General features: G+C 41.3%; 1 protein-coding gene across 5 annotated transcripts in view; it reads left to right on the forward strand.

Moving 5' to 3' along the window:
- STX18 (syntaxin 18) overlaps window positions 1-19,232 on the forward strand; it is a 117,291-nt gene that overhangs the window by 92,259 nt on the left and 5,800 nt on the right. For all 5 annotated transcript variants that reach the window (XM_075930747.2, XM_006128191.5, XM_075930746.2 and 2 more), the window contains one exon: window positions 2,207-2,295. In XM_075930747.2, the coding sequence (XP_075786862.1) occupies window positions 2,207-2,295 (89 nt within the window). The remainder of the gene's footprint in view (window positions 1-2,206; window positions 2,296-19,232) is intronic.

Consider the following 19,232-nt stretch of genomic DNA (forward strand, 5'->3'; position numbering starts at 1 on the left):
TTAACAGATCTCACTTCAGTGTGAAGTAAGCCAATTTGGAAATGGTTTAAAAGGAATTTGATAATTAAAACAGCTAATGCATCTTTTAGGAACAACAGAGATATGAAGCACTGCATTTCAGCATCCCTAAGAAATAGACATTTTTCTTTCTCTTGGTTTTGCTAAATTAATCGCGTTCATAGGCTGCATTAAGGCGTACCGACTCCAGGTAAGCCTCAAATCTGTTTTTCCAGTAGCAGGAAATGAGCCACAATTACAGGCGCAACTCTGGGAAGATGAGAGAGTCTCTCACCTAGTGCTACCCTGGGTGAATTTGCTTATTAATGAACTTGTTAGATACACGTGCTGTTTCTTGCCAAGTATTGGCAGTGCCTGGAAATAATTGGTTCCTTTGGGATAAAAAAGAGAATATTTATTATTATTATTTTATATTCAGTTCTGTAAACTAATTATCCTTTTTTCTTTGAATCAAGTGAATAAAATCAGAATGATAGATGAAATCTTGAACAACTACTTCACTGAAAACTAAACAGGATATTTTTCTGCAACATGCATTCATTATAATTTTGGTGGGACATCTAAACAAAATAATGTATATCTCTGTGAAATACATGTAGAGAACTGACGATGCTCCATGAAAAACAGAATTATTTTTAAACAATCATAAAATTTTTCTTATCTTTACTTTTTATTATTATTATTATTTACGGCTAAGAAACAAAAAGTCTGGTTTTCATAAACTAATCCTGCTGCTCGTTCACAATCCTTTCTTTGTAACATTGCAATTATTTCCACGGAAATCAGCTGTGATGTCAGAAACCAATCCTATAATTTTTGGTGAAGGAATGAGCAGTAAAACCAGAGTTTAATGTTTTGGTAACAATGAGCAAGAGGAAAATATCTCTTTACTATATCTCGCATTAAATTGTTTTTAAAGAGACTGCTTTCTGAGGTTTCCCAAGAGAAGTTGGTTTCTCTGAGTGAAGCATCAATGTTGCTTATTTAATTGAAAACATTCAGATACAAGATTCTAAAAAGTTACAATAAAGCACATTAAGTATCTAAGTATCCAAATAAGGAAAATATGATTAACAGCAAATCCAAAATCTATAAAGGTGAAACAAAAGCTTTTTGCATTTTAATTTTCTGACTTGAATCTGGTAGCTTTGAGCCAACCACGCCATAGAGTCTCCTGGGTGATAGCAGATCTCCGTGCTGAGGTTTGTAACAATGTCCCAGCTGAGGGCTGGTAAAGAATCTGCCAGGGATGCAGTAATAACTCCATCACTTTGGGTTCTGAAGCTGCTTCTTGCCAAAACAGACAAAATGTTAGAATTGTTTGGATGCTATGAGAGAAAAGGAATAAAAAGGAAGTGGCATTTTTCTTCTTGTCCTGAAGTACCTTACAAAATGTAATCTTAAATTGTAATTTCTGTTATATACTATGTTTTCAGAAGTTAAATATTTAAGATGTTTGAGGCCTCAGTCTTGCAAATCGATATGCAACTTCACTTGATGAGAGTAGCCTTATTGAAATGAATGGGGCTGCTCCAGTATGTAAACTAAACTGGTGTTATAAGTGTTTGCAGGATGGAGCCTGATCTAACTTATAGGCAGACCCCTTGTGAGGAATCAGTTGCACGATTGGTGCTTTAATCTGCAGAATGAATAACATGAGGAAACAAGATCATTCTAGGGAGGTATATGCTAACATTTTAAAATGAGGTTCTGGATTTAATATTGCAAAATAGTGTGCAGCAAGGAGACGTTTCTCTGAAATCTCAGGAAAAGTGATGGTTTCATACAGTTGGTGTCATTTTCAAAAGTTTATATTTCTGCTAAAGTACATATTGTGGGAGAAGTGTCTTTTAACTTTTGCAGATACCTTGTTTGCTGCAAAGACTTCTGCATGAGGTTAACCTTATGCACAAGAAGTAGTTTCACTTGCTGCAATGTGCGTACTTCAATGCAGCTACTCCCATGAACAAAATTAAGCATTGGTGTAAATCTTTGCCCCCATCCCTACACACTTACCTGTGTGAACTGATGATAAATGTAGAGCATGAATCTCTAACTAAAAAATAAAATCTAATGTTTGATAATCAATGTTAAATGAGTAAGTAGTGGTTGTAGCATTGCATTTCAGTACTGTATGCTGATGTATTTTGGTGTGTGTGTGTGTGTTTTTTTTTTGTTATCTTTATAGATCAGAATCTGACAGATGCCCACACTAACTTTGGGATATGGGGGGATGGCAAAGGTGAAGATGAACTGTCACCTGAAGAAGTTCAGATGGTAAATTTGTTTTATTTCTGTTAATTGATTTCTTTCTTCCCCTGCCCCCATACCACCTTTCCAACTAATGCGATCTGTCCACATGGTGCATTAAGGAAGAGAATACACACGCTCACTTGGCTCTTGACTTCCTTTTCATATGCCAAAGACCATTCTTTTTTTCTTTTCTTTTTTTAAAGTTACAGACTAACATGGCTAACCCCTTTGAGACTTTTCATGCAGAGTAACGTAACTTAAATGTTCTTTTTCCATTTGGTTTCCTGATTCTTGGTATCTGTTAATATTTAAAATTGCGATCAAAAAAGAAAGATTGCAGCAGAGCCATGATATTAGAGCGTATTTTTCAGCAATTAAAACTGCCAATTGAAATTGAAATTTCCCTTTAAAATTGCTATTATAGGCTGCTGTTTAAATCAGTGAACAAAGGAAGTCATGGCAACATTAAGAGAAGCATAGAGAACCTTTTGGAGGATAAAGATTGCTACTGTTGCCACCCCTTTTTGAGTTATTCAGTTCCCTATTACTCTTATATAACGTAATTATTTTTATCTGTGAATTTTTAGTGCTTGTAAAAGAGATTGAGTGGGTTGGGGTTTTTTTAAGTGTGAATAGGCAGCCTGCAACCTTTTCTTCACAGCTGTTTATGTAGTCCTCAAACCTAGAAAACTCAAACCCTGGCCCTAACAAATACTCTGATCCCAGTTGTCAGAAGGGCAGGGAAGGAGAGGCTCTCTCTGAGGTTCTTCCTACTCTAGGGGAATTTTCTAATTTTTTCCTGCCATTGCTAACACCAGTTCAACCTCCCTGCCTCCTCATTTTCCTCCCATGCTGTTTCCTCTGACAGAGGCAGTGCTGTTGGAAGGCAGCACCAGGAAGCTGGTGCTGGGGGGAACCGGCTTTTAAGCCTGCTTCAGCCTTAACCCCCTCACCTTCTTGTGCACAATAGATCCTTAGGGCTTAACTCCTTCCTTCCCACATTGGAGCCAGGGGACAGGAAGTAGCTGGGTTATGCCAATGGCCAGCAGCAGCTTGTTGGTGTTAGCTGTCTTCCTACAGGGAGGAAGGGACAAGCTACTTCTGGGCGGAAAGTGGGGGTGAGAAGGAGAGAAACAGATGATCTCTGCAAAGACATGGGCCCAGTCACTCTTCCCCGTGGCTGAAAGCAACTCCTCCTGCACAGTGTTGAAAGGCTGTGGCTGACCACATTCTGGTGTGAACTTTCACAGAAATCTGAGGAGCAGATCTGTTTGTCTGACCCTGCGTGTCCCCGATAGATTGCCTCAAAAAGAGACAGTTCCAGGTATCAGGAAAGATGGGGTCTGTTCTGGGGGCCCAGCCAGGTATGGAGGGTGGAGAACACTGGGGCAGGGAGAGTTGGGTGGGTGGGTGGGTGAGAGAGACAGACAGACAGACAGACAGACAGACAGAGACAGACAGACAGACAGAGTGTGTGTGTCTTGCATACCTTAAAGATAAGAAAATGAATAAAAAGACTCCAACCACAAATTTCTTTTTAACAGGGGATCAGTCAACTTGGTGTTAATTTGAATGTTGTTCTGCATAGTTCTGATTGATTGCCATTGCATTTTCTTGAATACAAGTAATTTTACCATCTTAATGTTTTCCTCTAAACCAGTGGTTCTTAACCTTACTGCAGCCTGCACCCATTTGGTTCTCAAAATATGTTCTCGCACCCCTTATTAAAAATGGTTGAAGTATGTCAGCAGTATCTGAAGCTTCCAGATGGTATTCAAGAGTAGTTCTAGGAAATGTTTCCTCTAATTTTCTCATCCATATTGGGAATGAATCAAGAGAATATGTGGATGTGTGTAACCAGTAGAAACAAAATAACCTAGATATAATGTATATATTTTTAAAATGTTGCCATAGGGATAATTAGTCCATCCAGGACAGGTTAGGTATTTTAAAACTCACTATTCAGAGAATTAAATTTAAGTGTACAAAAGAAATAAAAACTATGAAATTAACATAATTTAAAAAATAACAGTACTTGGAAAAAATAAAATTACAGAGAATATATGTGCATTGCTAGAAGTATCAAGAAGTAACAGTAATAAATATGTTTTGAAAAGGGTGTGTGTGTGTGTGTGTGTGTGTGTGTGTGTGTGAGAGAGAGAGAGAGAGAGAGAGAGAGAGAGAGAGAGAGATACACACACAGTGTGTCTCATATAGTCGGTCTCTGTCTCTCACACAGTGTCTCTCTGTGTCAGATACAGATGCACACTGTAGGTATCTGTGGGTTAGAGACACACTGCCTCACCAGTCTGAAGCCTGTTCATTCAGACATAGCAGCAGCTGCCAGCAAGCTTCCTTCCACATCCCACTCCTGAGTCCTGTTGTGTCCCCTTCTCCTGCTCCACAGAGATGGAGTATGGGGGGAGGAGGGTGCAGAGGAGGACACCTTGACATTAGCACCCTTCTTCCTGCTCTGCAGCAAGCAGGAGGTTTCCAGGAGCACCTGGCTGGGGGCTTCAAAGCAGAAGTCAAGAGCAGCGGGGCCCTAGGGGCAGGAGCGCCTGAAGTATGTAGCACTTGATAGACTGTTGGGTGGCTGTGCAGCTTGAGGGAGCTTAGGTCCTTTGTAGAACATTATCATGCCCACATTAGTGATGATAAAGTTATAAATAACAGTGGGAAGGGCTATATACAAGGGAAAAGTCACACTGAGCTAATCACAGATTGAAAAAACAAATACTCTTCACCACAGTTACTGAGAGTCTGAGGAAGGTGAGAGACAAAACCAGCCCCCTGAATTGAAGATTTCATGAAAAAGGGCAATTGTGGCCCCTCTCAAAAGAAGGGAGCAGAGATAATCCTACTAAAGCCCTTCACAGGTGTCCCTGAATGACAACATTCTCTTCCTTCTCACAAATTACCATCTCTTTGCTCAATCTGAAGCACAAAACCCACTTTTCACAGAGGCCTAGTTTCTTCTGTTTTCTTCCAGCACTCTGCATGATAATGTTAGAGCTCCTGCAGATCAAATAGAGGCTAACTCCAGCTATTTGAGTTGCTATATATAAAATGGTTTTCTATTAGTCAATTCATAGCCTTGTTAGTTTCCTTTCTTTTGGCTTTGTGTTCTATCCTAAGTTTTGGAGCAGTTTTTTACTCTTTATTCTAGCAGTTTAGGATAAAGTTTCATAGTGTCTCTCTGTAGTATTTAAAGATTTTTTTTTAAGTGATTGAGAAATAAATATTCACAACGAGATGATAGGAGGAATTATAGAATTCACAATTCTGAACTACCTTTAGCCTGATATTCTGTCAACTATTCCTAGGGTACGTCTAGACTGCCGCACTATCAAAATAGCAATTCCATGTCTTTTGAACCAGCCCATGATTTCAAAATAGATTCAAAAAACGGGCTCACTATTCTGATGTTTTGAAATAGGGTTTATTTTGAAATTTGGAGCTGTGAAGACAGAGCCAAATTTTGAAATAAACAATTTCAAAATTAGATTGAAATAAGATAATGCAATTTGAGTAGCTCAAATTGCGTATCTTATATTGACGTACGGGTGCAGTGTAGATGCATCCCTAAGGGGTAGCTGCTGGATATCACTAGAAAGAACAGTATAACTCCAGGTCACCTTTGAAAATCCTCCTGCTCTTCATTTTAATTTTTTTTTATATTTGCACTTAACATTGTTCATCTGACACTAGCTCACTTTTGAGACATCATCTGCTGTGTGTCACTAGTGACACTTAATCTCGAAAACCTGCATGAAAACAACATTCATGTTCTGAGCTAAATAAACAAATACAAGGCTAGCCTGTCACTTTTATTCTTAACGTGCCTTGTTCTGCTGACATTTTGTGGGATGATACCCCAGACATGACAATAACCTGACACCCCGCCATGCCTCAGCTAGTGGAATAATTTGTGCCAAAAGTTAGCTCCAAATGTAATAGCCTGGTCAGTGGAGTATCGGATGCAGAATGATATTGAGATTTTTTTTAAATATTTGCCTCCTAAGTGATCTATTATTATGGTAAGTAAATTGCTCCTGGGATTGTGCATTAATTTACTTTTAAATATTAATTGCAAATTTTCACTTCAAATGTATTTTTGTTAGCACAAAAGGAGAGGTATCTTCCCTTAGTATGGGAGCACATGAGGCTGAAAATACAGCAGGAAACAAGTGCTGAAAGAACCATGCAAAAGTGAGCTGTCACTATGGCTAAGAGTTACCCCTCTCTTCTGCCCTAACTTAGAATGTTGCCAAAGTCCGTCCTGATCTGGTTGGCTGGTTTTCTTCTCATTCTATGTTGAACCTTCCTTAACTTCAGTTCAGGTGCTACAGGCTTACCTGAAAAATCATTGATCTGTTAGACAGAGTTGATCTCTTTTGTTATACCAGAATTATAAGAGAATATGACCTGCATTAATCAAAGCTGCAAGTTAGGTATGTATCTTCCCACCCTCTCATGTGTTATCAGCCTTTTGTGTCCCCCTGTTGACCCGTTAGCCTCCCGCTTCTGGTCTTTTCAGTGGCCGCCACCTCCACAAGGAAAGTAGATGAACTGCATGCCCTAGAAATGGATCCATTAATGAAATTAATGGGCAGCAGGTTTAAAACAAATAAAAGGAAGTTCTTCTTCACACAGTGCATAGTCAATCCGTGGAACTCCTTGCCTGAGGAGATTGTGAAGGCTAGGACTATAACAGGGTTTAAAAGAGAACTAGATACATTCATGGAGGTTAACTCCATTAATGGCTATTAGCCAGGATGGGTAAGGAGTGGTGTCGCTAGCCTCTGTTTGTCAGAGGGTGGAGATGGATCGTAGGGGAGAGATCGCTTGATCATTACCTGTTCGGTTCACTCCCTCTGGGACACCTGGTATCGGCCACTGTCGGCAGACAGGATACTGGGCTGGATGGACCTTTGGTCTGACCCGGTATGGCCATTCTTATGTTCTTATCCTTCGCACACAGTTTTGTAAAGGATGAAGTACAGCTTAGGCCTCAGTTTCTCTCTGGAAGAGTACATGGCTTCTATCTCAATCATCTCTACATAGGATTTTTTTTTCTCCAAAGCACATGAGGATGAACCAAAGCTCCACATTCTGGATGTTCTAGCTTTTTATCTAGATAGAATGAAGCCTTTTCAGATCTCTTCCCAACTATTCACCTCCTATGCAGAATGACTTTCCCAGCGGATCACTCTGTCATGTGCTACTGTAACATCAACAGAGATAGAGGGGGCAATACTAGTAAAAATAGTTACTTGCCTCGCATAACTCTTGTACTTCAAGATGTGGTATATATGTTTATTACACTAAGGGTTTTTCTCCACTATGGGATGGTTTGACCGTGAGCAATCATTCCACCAGCGGTCAATTTAGCAAGTCTAGTAAAGACGTACTAAATCAACCATTGATCACTCTCCTTTTGATGCTAGTACTTCAGCAGAACAAGATGAGTAACAGGAATTGACAGGAGAATTTTTTCTGTCAACCCCCTGTAGCATGTCCAGCTAAGCTATGTCGATTTGAGTTATGCTACTAATGTGACTCAAATTGCATAGCTTAGGTTGACCTGTCCTTGTAGTGCAGACCTGCCCTAAATGTGCGGCCATCACGTGCACCAGTACTGAAGAGTTTTCTCTAGTGATATCCATAGGGGCCCTGCCTTTGACTGGTGCCCTCATGCTCTGAGGCAAGGGTATAAAGGGCAGAGCCATACCTGACCCTTCCATGAAATATCCCATCTTAAAGAACAACACTTAAGAGGTGAGAACACTTAACAGGTGCTGCTTTGACTGATTGAGTAAATTAATGTCCATTGCACGAGATGATGCCCAGGCAGTTTCCAGTGAAGGTGGGGCTAGGAATCTCACTGGAAGACTGCAGAACATCTTTCTCTACATTTGCATCATCCCTTGACACAGCATTAATTGAATAATAGCTCACAAAGAAAGGAGTGGACTGATGGCCATATTGCTGTTCTATTAGGGCACAGCTGCACAGCAGGTCTAAAGCCAAAATTAGCTACACAACTTGAGCTACATCAATTGAATAGCTTAAGTTGAAATAGCTTATTTCAGCTTTTGGCACGGTCTACACAGCAGGAAGTCCAAGAAAGGGCACTCTCCCTCCAACTTCTGTAACCCTCATTTTATGAGGAGTAAGGGGAGTAAAAAGTCCTCTGCCTCAATGTTATTTTGACATTATGTCGAAATAACTGCTTGCTGTGTAGACGTGGACTGTGTTATTTTGGAATGACATTAGTTATTCTTTAATAACACTGCTGTGTAGACACAGCCTAAGTATCCACGATAGGGAGATTTTCTACGAATGGTGTGGATGTTGTGTGCTCTGATTGAACACACAGAGAGTGTTTCTAGATAGTTGGCAGTGTTACCATGGTCATCAACACGTGAAGGCATTTTTTGAACAGTAGTTCTCCAGGTATGCGTGAGAGCTGCTGGCACTTAGCTGAAGAATTTTGTGTATGTTTTGATACATTTTAGGTTCTTTTCATATGATTATGTTGATTAACAAGAATTAAAAACTGATAAATTTCCAAGCTGTTCTAAAAGATTTTTCTCCCCTGACAGAAGTAAACCAATTTTTCCATTCATGTGCAAAAACAGGATTCAGTGGAATTACCTTAGTATGTATAAATCAGGCAGATCTTTGCTATTCCCTTGAGTTTTGCATTTAGGATATTGGGGCTACATCTAGACTGCAGGCTTTTTGCGCAAGAAGCTTTTGTTGGAAGAGATCTTCTGCAAAAACTTCTAGCCACAACAGAGCGTCAACATTGCAAAAGCGCATAGAAAAGCAATGCACTTTTCCAAAAGAGAGCGTCCAGACTGCCTGGATGCTCTCTTGCAAGTAAGCAATGATTGCTATGCATCCGACGGTACTGACGGAGTTGGCAAGTGTCATTGCGGAGCCTTTGGCCATTATCTTTGAAAACTCATGGCGATCAAGAGAGATCGCGGAAGATTGGAAAAAGGCAAATATAAGTACCCTTCTTTAAAAAAGGGAAGAAGAACAATCCAGGGAACTACAGTCCTGTCAGCCGTACCTCAGTCCCTGGAAAAATCAGGGAGGGGATCCTCAAGGAATCCATTTTGAAGCACTTGGAAGAGGGTAAAGTGATCAGGAATAGTCAACATGGATTCATGAAGAGCAAGTCATGCCTGACCAATCTGATTAGCTTCTATGATGAGGTAACTGGCTTTGTAGATATGGGAAATTCAGTGGATGTGATATACCTTGTTTAGCAAAGCTTTTCTAGGAAAGCTTTTCTTACAGTTTTCCACAATATTCTTGCCAGCAACTTAAGGGAATATGGATTGGATAAATGGACTGTAAGATGAATAGAAAGCTGGCTAGACTATCGGGCCCAATGGATAGTGATCAATGGCTCAATATCAAGTTGGCAATTGGTTTCTAGTGGAGTGCCCCAAAGATCTGTTCTTGAACTGGTTTTGTTCAACATCTTTATTAATGACCTGGATGAGGGGATGGATTGCACCCTCAGCAAGTTTGCAGATTACACTAAGCTAGGGGGAGAAGTGGATGCGCTGGAGGACAGTGATAGGGTCCAGAGTGACCTGGGAAGATTAGAGGAATGGGCCAAAAGAAATCTGATGAGGTTCAACATGGACAAATGTAGAGTCCTTCGCTTGGGACGGAAGAATCTCAAGCATTGTTACAGGCTGGGGACCGAATGGCAGTAGCAGTTCTGCAGAAAAGGACCTTGGAATTACAGTGGATGAGAAGCTGGATATGAGTCAACAGTGTGCCCTTGTAGCCAAGAAGGCTAATGGCATATTGGGGTGCATTAGGAGGAGCATTGCCAGCAGATCCAGAGAAGTGAGGGTCTAGCGGAGGGCGACCAAAATGATTAGGGGGTTGGAGCATATGACCTATGAGGAGAGACTGAAGGATTTGGGTTGGTTTAGTCTGCAGAAGAGAAGAGTGAGAGGGGATTTGATAGCAGCCTTCAACTTCCTGAAGGGAGGTTCCAAAGAGGATGGAGAAAGGCTGTTCACAGTAGTGAAGGATGGCAGAACAAGGAGCAATGGTCTCAAGTTACAGTGGGAGAGGTCTAGGTTGGATATTAGGAAAAACTATTTTCCTAGGAGAGTGGTGAAACACTGGAATTGGTTACCTAATGATGTGGTGGAATCTCCATCCCTAGAGGTTTTTACGTCTCGGCTTGACAAAGCCCTGGCTGGGTTGATTTACTTGGGATTGGTCCTGCCTTGGGCAGGGGGCTGGATTGGATGACCTCCTGAGGTCTCTTCCAGCTCTATGATTCTATGGACAGAATGGCCACGAGGGCACCTGTGCTTTTTCCTCTTCCCTCTTCTTGTGCAAAAAAACCTGTCCCCACACACCTTTTTTGCGCTAGAGCTCTTGCGCAAAAAGGCATTCTTCCTTGTAGAATGAGGATTACAAATTGTGCAAAAACCCCTCTGATCTTTCGACTTTCTCCAAATAAATGATCTGGAGAAAGGGGTAAACAGTGAGGTGGCAAAGTTTGCAGATGACACTAAACTGCTCAAGGTAGTTAAGACCAAAGCAGACTGTGAAGAACTTCAAAAAGATCTCACCAAACTAAGGGTAACAAAATGGCAAATGAAATTTAATGTGGATAAATGTAAAGGAATGCACATGGGAAAAAATAACCCCAACGATACATATAATATGATGGGAGCTAACTTAGCTACAACTAATCAGGAAAGAGATCTTGGAGTCATCATGAATAGTTCTCTGAAGACATCTATGCAGTGTGCTGCAGCAGTCAAAAAAGCAAACAGGAAGTTAGGAATCATTAAAAAAGGAATAGAGAATAAGACAGAGAATATCTATTGCCCTTCTATAAATCCATGCTATGCCCACATCTTGAATACTACATACAGATGTGGTCTCCTCATCTCAAAAAAGATATACTGGCATTAGAAAAGGTTCAGAGAAGGGCAACTAAAATGATTAGGGGTTTGGAACTGGTCCCACATGAGGAGAGATTACAGAGACTGGGACTTTTCAGCTTTGAAAAGAGGAGACTAAGGGGGGATATGATAGAGGTCTATAAAATCATGAGTGGTTTTTGAGAAAATGAATAAGGAAAAGTTATTTATTTGTTCCCATAATATAAGAACTAGGGGCCACCAAATAAAACTAATGGGCAACAGATTTAAAACAAATAAAAGGAAGTTCTTCTTCACACAGTGCATAGTCAATCTGTGGAACTCGTTGCCTGAGGAGGTTGTGAAGGCTAGGACTTTAACAGGTTTTAAAAGAGAACTAGATAAATTCATGGAGGTTAAGTCCATAAATGGCTATTAGCCAGCATAGATAAGGATGGTGTCCCTAGCCTCTGTTTGTCAGAGGGTGGAGATGGATGGCAGAAGAGAGATCTCTTGATCATTACCTGTTCGATTCACTCCCTCTGGGACACCTGGCATTGGCCACTGTTGGCAGACTGGGTACTGGGCTGGATGGACCTTTGGTCTGACCCAGTATGGCCATTCTTATGTTCTTATGATTGACTTGCACAAAAACGCGCTTGAGGTGTGGACGCTCCAAGTTTTTGTGGGGAAAAACAGCCATTTTTCCACAAAAACTCTGAATTGTAGACATAGCCTGGATCAGATAACATGCTTAATCACAACACTGTAGTAACGTAACATCTTCAAGAATCGTAATGGGCTTTTACAAATTATACTGAATCCTCACAATATCCAATAACTGATATATTAAAGAGTGTTTAGGCATTACACCAGTAACAGCATAGAGGAAAAGTTAATATTTGCTTTTTTAATTATTTTTTGGTGAACAGTGGTATATGATGGTCCAGTTGCATAGAAGTTACAGTTATTTTAAGGAATTTGACTCCGAAAACGAGCAGTGAGAAGTATTGTAGAAATTGGAGTATTGGTTTTTAATTGGAATATGTTGTAACAAATTATACCCATAATTTACAATCAGTGTTTCATGATCTTTCTTGAGGGTAAAGTAATGAGTTAAACCTCTATTGTATGGCTACAGCAGACATTTAATTCATTATTTCACCCACAGGAGAGATCATTACATGGTCCAAAATGGTTGCAGACTATTGTACGATTTGCACAATAAATTTTAATTTATAACCCATAGTACAGGTATATTAATGTTTTTATAGTTATTGTAAGCAGATGTCTTGTGGTCAGATTGAGTGGAATAAAATCTGTTTCTGTTCTGAAAAGGTCTAATTTTCCTGAACTACTTTCATCTTATTTTTGTCTATGATGAAATCACGTACAGACATTTAATGATGTATCTCTTGGGATAACAAAAAAAAGAGTTCTGATTATTATTTCTATTCATTATATCTTGAGCAAAGTCTAAGCAATTTGTCACTTTGTGCCATCTTTTTGTAGCAGCATATTTTACTGCCATAAAAAGTGCTTTCTTTATTAAGCCATAGAAAGTTGAGCTATATTGATTGTCGTAGTTTCAGTTTTATGTTCCTATCATGTAAATTCTTTTGTGACATATTGATGTATTATATACTCTCTGTTCTAACCTTTTGTTCAATTGACTGTTCTATCATAGCTTATTACAGTGAGAACCAAATACTTCATCAGCTATCATTTCAAATTACAAAGTTTATCCAGGGGTATGTTTTTTTTTTTTAAATATGAGAAGAAGGTTTTAGATGTCTTTCAGAATACTTTCTCCAAATGGGCTTATATTGTTTGTAAACAGATCACAATCATTTACTGCATATTGAAAATCTGACTTCTAAATTGATTATGTAATTCTTACTAGGGTGCTAAAACAGTTAATAAAAAAGAAAAAAAAAGCTTAATTTTTCACAAAGAGCTTTTCCAATTCCTGCAGCAACATGAACAAGTTTGAATAGCCCTGCGTGAAAGGTTCACCAAAACTTTTACAAACAGTGATAATTGGCCGTCCTCTCCAATCAATGACCATCTTGACTGGACCTCCTGATTTAAGTTCACCACTTCATTTCAGGTTTACACTGTTGCAACTCCATTTAATACTTACACTTGCGTAAACCCGAAGTACTATAGTGTTGAACCAGGTTCCAATGGGTTTAACTTTTTTTAGCCATTCATTATTATAACAGTAAATATGTCTATACCAAGTGATTAGATTTTGTTCATGCATGCTCTTTTTGGAGGAAAAGTCTCCAAAAACAGGGTCCTTGTGATGGGATGTAATTAAATTATTTAGGTTGGGATGTTAGGAGTCTGTCATGATCTAATCATTAATCTGTTGGGGTGGGGTATGCTGGACCATGAATGGATTGCTTCTGATAGGATTGAACCACTGTAAGACACTTTCTGGAGTATTTCAATGCCTGTAGGAAAGGAGGGCTTGTCACTAGATATCCCCTGTCTAACATCACTCTGTAGTTGAGCATGGGTAAGCCGTGGCTGTGACCACAGTTCAATATTCCTGATACATGGAATGTAGCTGTTATGAAGCTACCCCTATCCCTAAACAGGATAGGGCATTTTGGAATAAATGAACAGATAAATGAACTTGCTCAAAATTATCATACTCAACATTCACTCTTCTATAATAAATATTGACACTATATTAATATGACACCGGACTCCTTTTAATGGGTTAATAATGTTCATCTACTGTGTATTGGAGAGTTTGCCTGCGTGTCCATTTTTCTGCTTGTTTAAGAGCTCCTTCCAAACAGTAAAAGCTAGGACCACCAAATTTAATATACAGCTTTCTGTTATCACTTAAAGCAAAGTAAGGGGTTTAGTTTTGCCAAGAAACTAGGATGTGCCTGGAATGGGATTGTTTCTCAGAAAAGTGACAATCACCAAGCAGATGAAAGAGGCTGATGGGGGGGGGGCACTCCTTTCCTCCCCCACCATACTGCTCCATCCACCCATTACTCAGGTGCCCATTAGAGATGGCAGGGGTCTGAACCCCTCCTCCCCCAGATTCGTACGGAAACATTGCTGGCTGTTCCCCTTCATCAGGGAGTATGGGGAAAATGCACAGTTTGCTGCATTCCTCACTCTGGCTGGGGTGTGCTGGGGGCAAATGAGCTGTGCACTTTGCGCTCTCTCTGTGACGGGGACAGGAAACAGAAGAGCAAGCAGCCCTGATACAAATCTCAGCAGGGAGGAACACTTTGCCCCTTGTGCCCAGTTCCTGCCCCCCCCTCATTCTCTGACCTGATCCCCTTCTTAAGGACCTGAGCAATGCTGGGTAAATGTGCTAGTTTTAAATATCAGAATGAAATAAATGCCACACAATTACCATCTATTGTGAGTTGGTGACCACTCTGTAACACTCCCTGCTAGCCAAGCATGGACCTTGCCTTGGTTTCCTTCCCAGAGGTTTAGCACCTCAGCTTTCCAGACATCAATCTGTTCTAGGGATGTGACTAAGTCACAAACAAGCATCTTCTTCCAAGCCAACTAAAATTCCCTACAAACACAAGGTTTCTTCTGCCTTTCTGGAACTTCTCTTCAGCTATGGGCCCCATTCCCAGTCCCTTTCTGGGCTACCTTTGTGAGTCTCCCTGGCTCTAAGTGCTCAGCCCATAGGCCATTTCCCCTGGAATACAGTCCTCATCACCTGCTGGGCTCTGTTCCTTTCATCCTTCCCTCCTTGGTATACGACAAGGGTAGTAGAGCTGTAGTACCCAACTTCCTGCTATGGTACCCAACCTCCTGCAGCTCATCACTAGGGCCTTCACAGGAGCCAGCCGCCTGCCTGTGGTTCTACTGTGGACTGATCTGTTTCAGCCCTTCTTATGTGACCTGCTTTGCCATTAAAGCATCAGCTGACATCTGTTAGCCATGCCCTCTCAGGCTGAGAACTAGCTAATTAATTATATATAGGGTTGGTCCAAACTCTCCTTAAAGGGGCCAGTCCCCCTGTTACACTATCTATCTGTAGTGTGTAAATAAATCACAGAACAGTGTATCCTAAAGAAGTATTTTAAAATCCAGGCTGTCTTGAAGGGCAAACTTCCTCATCATAAATCAGTGTGGTATGCACTATACCTGGAATGGTCTAATGATCACTCAATGAACTAAGATCATTTGGAAGGGAAGTGCTTGACTGTACCAAAAAAAGAAAAAGAAAAAAGAATGGTACTGTTGCTGTGTTAGAAAATTGGAATAAGATTACCAGTAGGAAAGAAAAGTACTGGACTGTTATATACAGTGGCATTTCCTGAAAACATAAATCAGCTGGAGGACATTATGGAGACAATGTTCAGTTTTCCATAATTAAACCAATGTTGATTAAACTAGTGTTGACTTCTGTATTAGCACAAAGATCCCAGTATATTTTCCTGAAATTTACAGCATATAATCTGTAAATGTTGAATTTTCTGAGGGTTTTCAAATAAATGTTGATTAGTTTGAGATAGAAACAGATCTTTTGAAAAATGTGTGCTATGAGCATAATCCCTTTTTATGCTAAGAGGACTGGAGGGAAAGTGACTAGGGTGAGCAACAAAGATTATGATTAATTAGGAAAGATGGCAGCATAATGGCATTAAAGTTGTCTACTCATGCATATTGGAGCTGCATAAAAGCTGAGTCAGATTAGCTTTATACCATATTGTGCATGTTAATTTACATGCAGTATTTTTGAAAAAAAAAGCTGAATTAAATGTTTAAATTACTCTGAAGTATTGATATTTTTACATTGTCTAGCATTTTAAAAATACAGCTTTAGAGAGGACATTTTCCGTAATGTCTAATGCAAAGCAAAATGTCTAGCTACCTGTATGTGGCTATTCCAGATGAATGTAACTACCCATCTTATCTGTTAAAGACAGTGGTTCAGGCAGTTCCCAGATTCCTCCGCTTTTTGCATTTACATATACAGTTCTAAATCATTTTTGCTTAATCGCTTCAGGACTCCTGTTTCTCACTACCTTCGAAATACTGGGCATTTGCTCAGATTGCTTCCCGCTCCTATTGAACAGAGCCACAGAGCTGGTGCTCGGAGTGGGACAGCATGCAGAGTCCCTATGGCCGTCCCTCCACCTGGGAGCTGGCGGGACACGCTGGCCACTTCCAGGAGCCGCACAGACCCAAGCAGGGAGCCTGCCAGGAGGGAGCCTGCAGCACGACTTTGTATCAGTCCACTGGACTGGAGCTGCCAGTGTTTCTTTTCAACTAGGTGCACAGTTTGAAAACTGAGTACCTGGCAACCCTATATGGGGAAGCCCTAGATTTTTATTACTAACGAAATTGTAACATGATTTGATTATGCCAGAACACAAAGGAAATGTTTTAATAGATGAGTTCAATGTTAATATCAACTGCTCTTGAAAGAAATAGAATAATATTTATTCTCTTTGCACAGTGACAGTGAAGGTCTATTTCATTCTGCTCCTGTGTCAAATTATTTGGACAGCGAGGACCAATTTTCCAGTATTCATAATGCTAGGTGTGGGACTTCCTATTTAAAAATATATCACAGTACATCCTACCTAGGATGTGTATTATAAATCTTAATGTTTCATATCATTAAAATTTACACAGAAAAGAAATCAACCCAACATTTTCCATATATTAACTTTTCAGAGAGTTTATTAAATTCTAGTGGGGGATTTTTTTCAAATGCAACTTGTGACTTTCAATGGGATTTATTCTTCTAAGTCACTTAAGAAAATCCATCCACCATTTACGTATAGTTTCATAATGTGGTAATTAGGTCACAGAAGTTGGTGGGTTTGGGAACAGTTTGTTTAAGATGAGGATTGCAGTTAGCCTGTTATTTATTTGTTACAATTTGGCTGTGAAACTTACCGAATCCATCTTCAGATTTCTGTTAGGCTTTTTGGGTGAGCATGATAGAAAAACCTAGTACTGAATGCCAAATGAATTGATAATGAACGTAATCCATCTTTGAAAGAAGAGGTTATTTCACTCATGAAATCTGTGTATAGTTATTTGCTTGGAAAATATAATGATAGTAAATTTAAAAGTTATTTCACGGAGTAACCCCAATTTAAAATGGAAAAGTGACAGCTTAGGGACTGCAACTGTATGGGCCTTTGCCTCATTTTCTAAAGTATCAGTACTAGATGTCAGAAGATTTTATATTTTGGCAAACTCAGAGTTGTTCCTCGTGTGATTGCTCATGTCCATTCCATGTAGGTGTGCACGTTCTGTGTGCATGTGTTGTCAGAAGTGTTTCCCTTAACAGTATCTCTTGGGCCAGCAAGGAGAGCCCCCTGGAGTGGCACCACTATATTGGCTAATATATATCCCTGCTGGCCTCCGTCCCCTCAGTTCCTTCTTACCGCTCCTGACTGTGGGTTGTTGGAATGTGCTTTTGCTCTTGCGCTGCAAGCACTTCTTAGCAGTTTTACCTAGTGTTTTAGTTCTTTGTTACAGTTTTTGCAGTTCATCTGTGTTGTCTGTCCCTAAGTAGTTAAGTGTGTTACTTCTGGCTGAACAATCAAGTGCGACATCCCGTTTGGCAGGGCATGCCCAGGCCCCACTGCTTCAAGCCCTGCAAGAAGTGCCAGAAGCCTTTGCCCTGTGGAGACCCTCACTCAGCCTGCCTTAAGTGCCTCAGGGAGGCTCATTTGTCTGAGGGCTGTGAAATCTGTAAGGCCTTCAAATCGTGCACCAAGCGGGAAAGAGAATCTCGCTTGAAGATTATACTTATGGAGGCAGCTTTGCTCCCAGCACTGGTGTCTGACCCAGTTCCAGCAATCTAGAGCACGTTGCCCTCAGTGCGGGGAGCGCCCAGCCATTCGTGTGCCTCGCTGGCACTGCATACGCCTTGGCACTGGTATCAGTCCCCGGTGCCCCAGAAGAAAAGGGAGACCAGGCAGGGGCAGGTCCCCTTCAGAGCACATGCCCTCCATGCGCCCTCAAGTGAGGCATGCAGCACCGTCGAGTGCTGCACCTGGACTATCACCGTCAGGCCGACACCGCTCTAGCCCACAGTGAGTTTCCAGCCCAGCAGGTAACTTCCCAGAGCCTTCCACTCCAGAGACCTTAAAAGTAAGAGACTCGATTGAGCTGTCCTTCTCCACGACCTTGGCACAGGATTCAGCAAAGGCGCACGAGCCAAGATGGCACCGGCCATTGGCCCCGGAACCTTGCATCTCCTTCAGGAGGAGATCATCAGCTCCTGACCCTAAGGGTGGCCAAAGCAAGGGGACATCACTACTCTGCCCCAGCGCCTGCAGCTTCAACCCCCATGCTGGGCATGGCACTGCCCTAATCCTTGGCACCAGCTGCAGCCTCCACTCCTGTCCGAGCACCAGACCTGCCCGGCATTGGTACAGGATCTTTGGGCAATACCGACAGCAGCACTGAGTCCTGCAGCCACTGGCCCCTCTCTTCTGGGTGTACTGCTGCCAGCACTGGCCAAGGCAGCACTGTTTCACATCCCTGTCCTACAAGAGGCAGATCACTCTCCTATTGGAACTGGCCCTTATAACACAGGACTTCGGAAGGCTTTGCCACCTAAACCTGTGATCCCTGGCTGGAAGTTCCATGGCTGATAGTGGCAGAGCTGCAGTGCTTGGAGCATGTGCAGGGGGTGCTGCTGGGTAGAAGTAAACCTTCCACTAGGGCTACTTACCTGGCTTCTCCACTTGGACTACCCAAGAGGGGGTATCACCCATAGATGCCCAGGTCCCATGGGTCCTGGACTACCTTCTAGATCTCAGGCTATTGGGGTTATCATCCTCTTCCATTAGGCTATTTCTGCCTCTCACCTGGGCTCCAGAGGTAAGGCCCACTTTGAGGACCCGATGGTGAACGGATTTTTGAAAGGCCTACCAGCATGTCTGTCAGCCCATCCCTCAGTGGGACCTGTCTAGTTCTGCTAAGCTCATGGGACCTCTCTTTGAACCCCTGGCAACGTGCTCACTGATGCACCTTTTTTGGAAAGTATTCTTTTTGGTGGCTATCACATCGGCCAGG

Source organism: Pelodiscus sinensis, chromosome 4, assembly GCF_052426305.1.
Source record: "Pelodiscus sinensis isolate ZL-2025 chromosome 4, ASM5242630v1, whole genome shotgun sequence".
Lineage (NCBI taxonomy): Eukaryota > Metazoa > Chordata > Testudines > Trionychidae > Pelodiscus > Pelodiscus sinensis.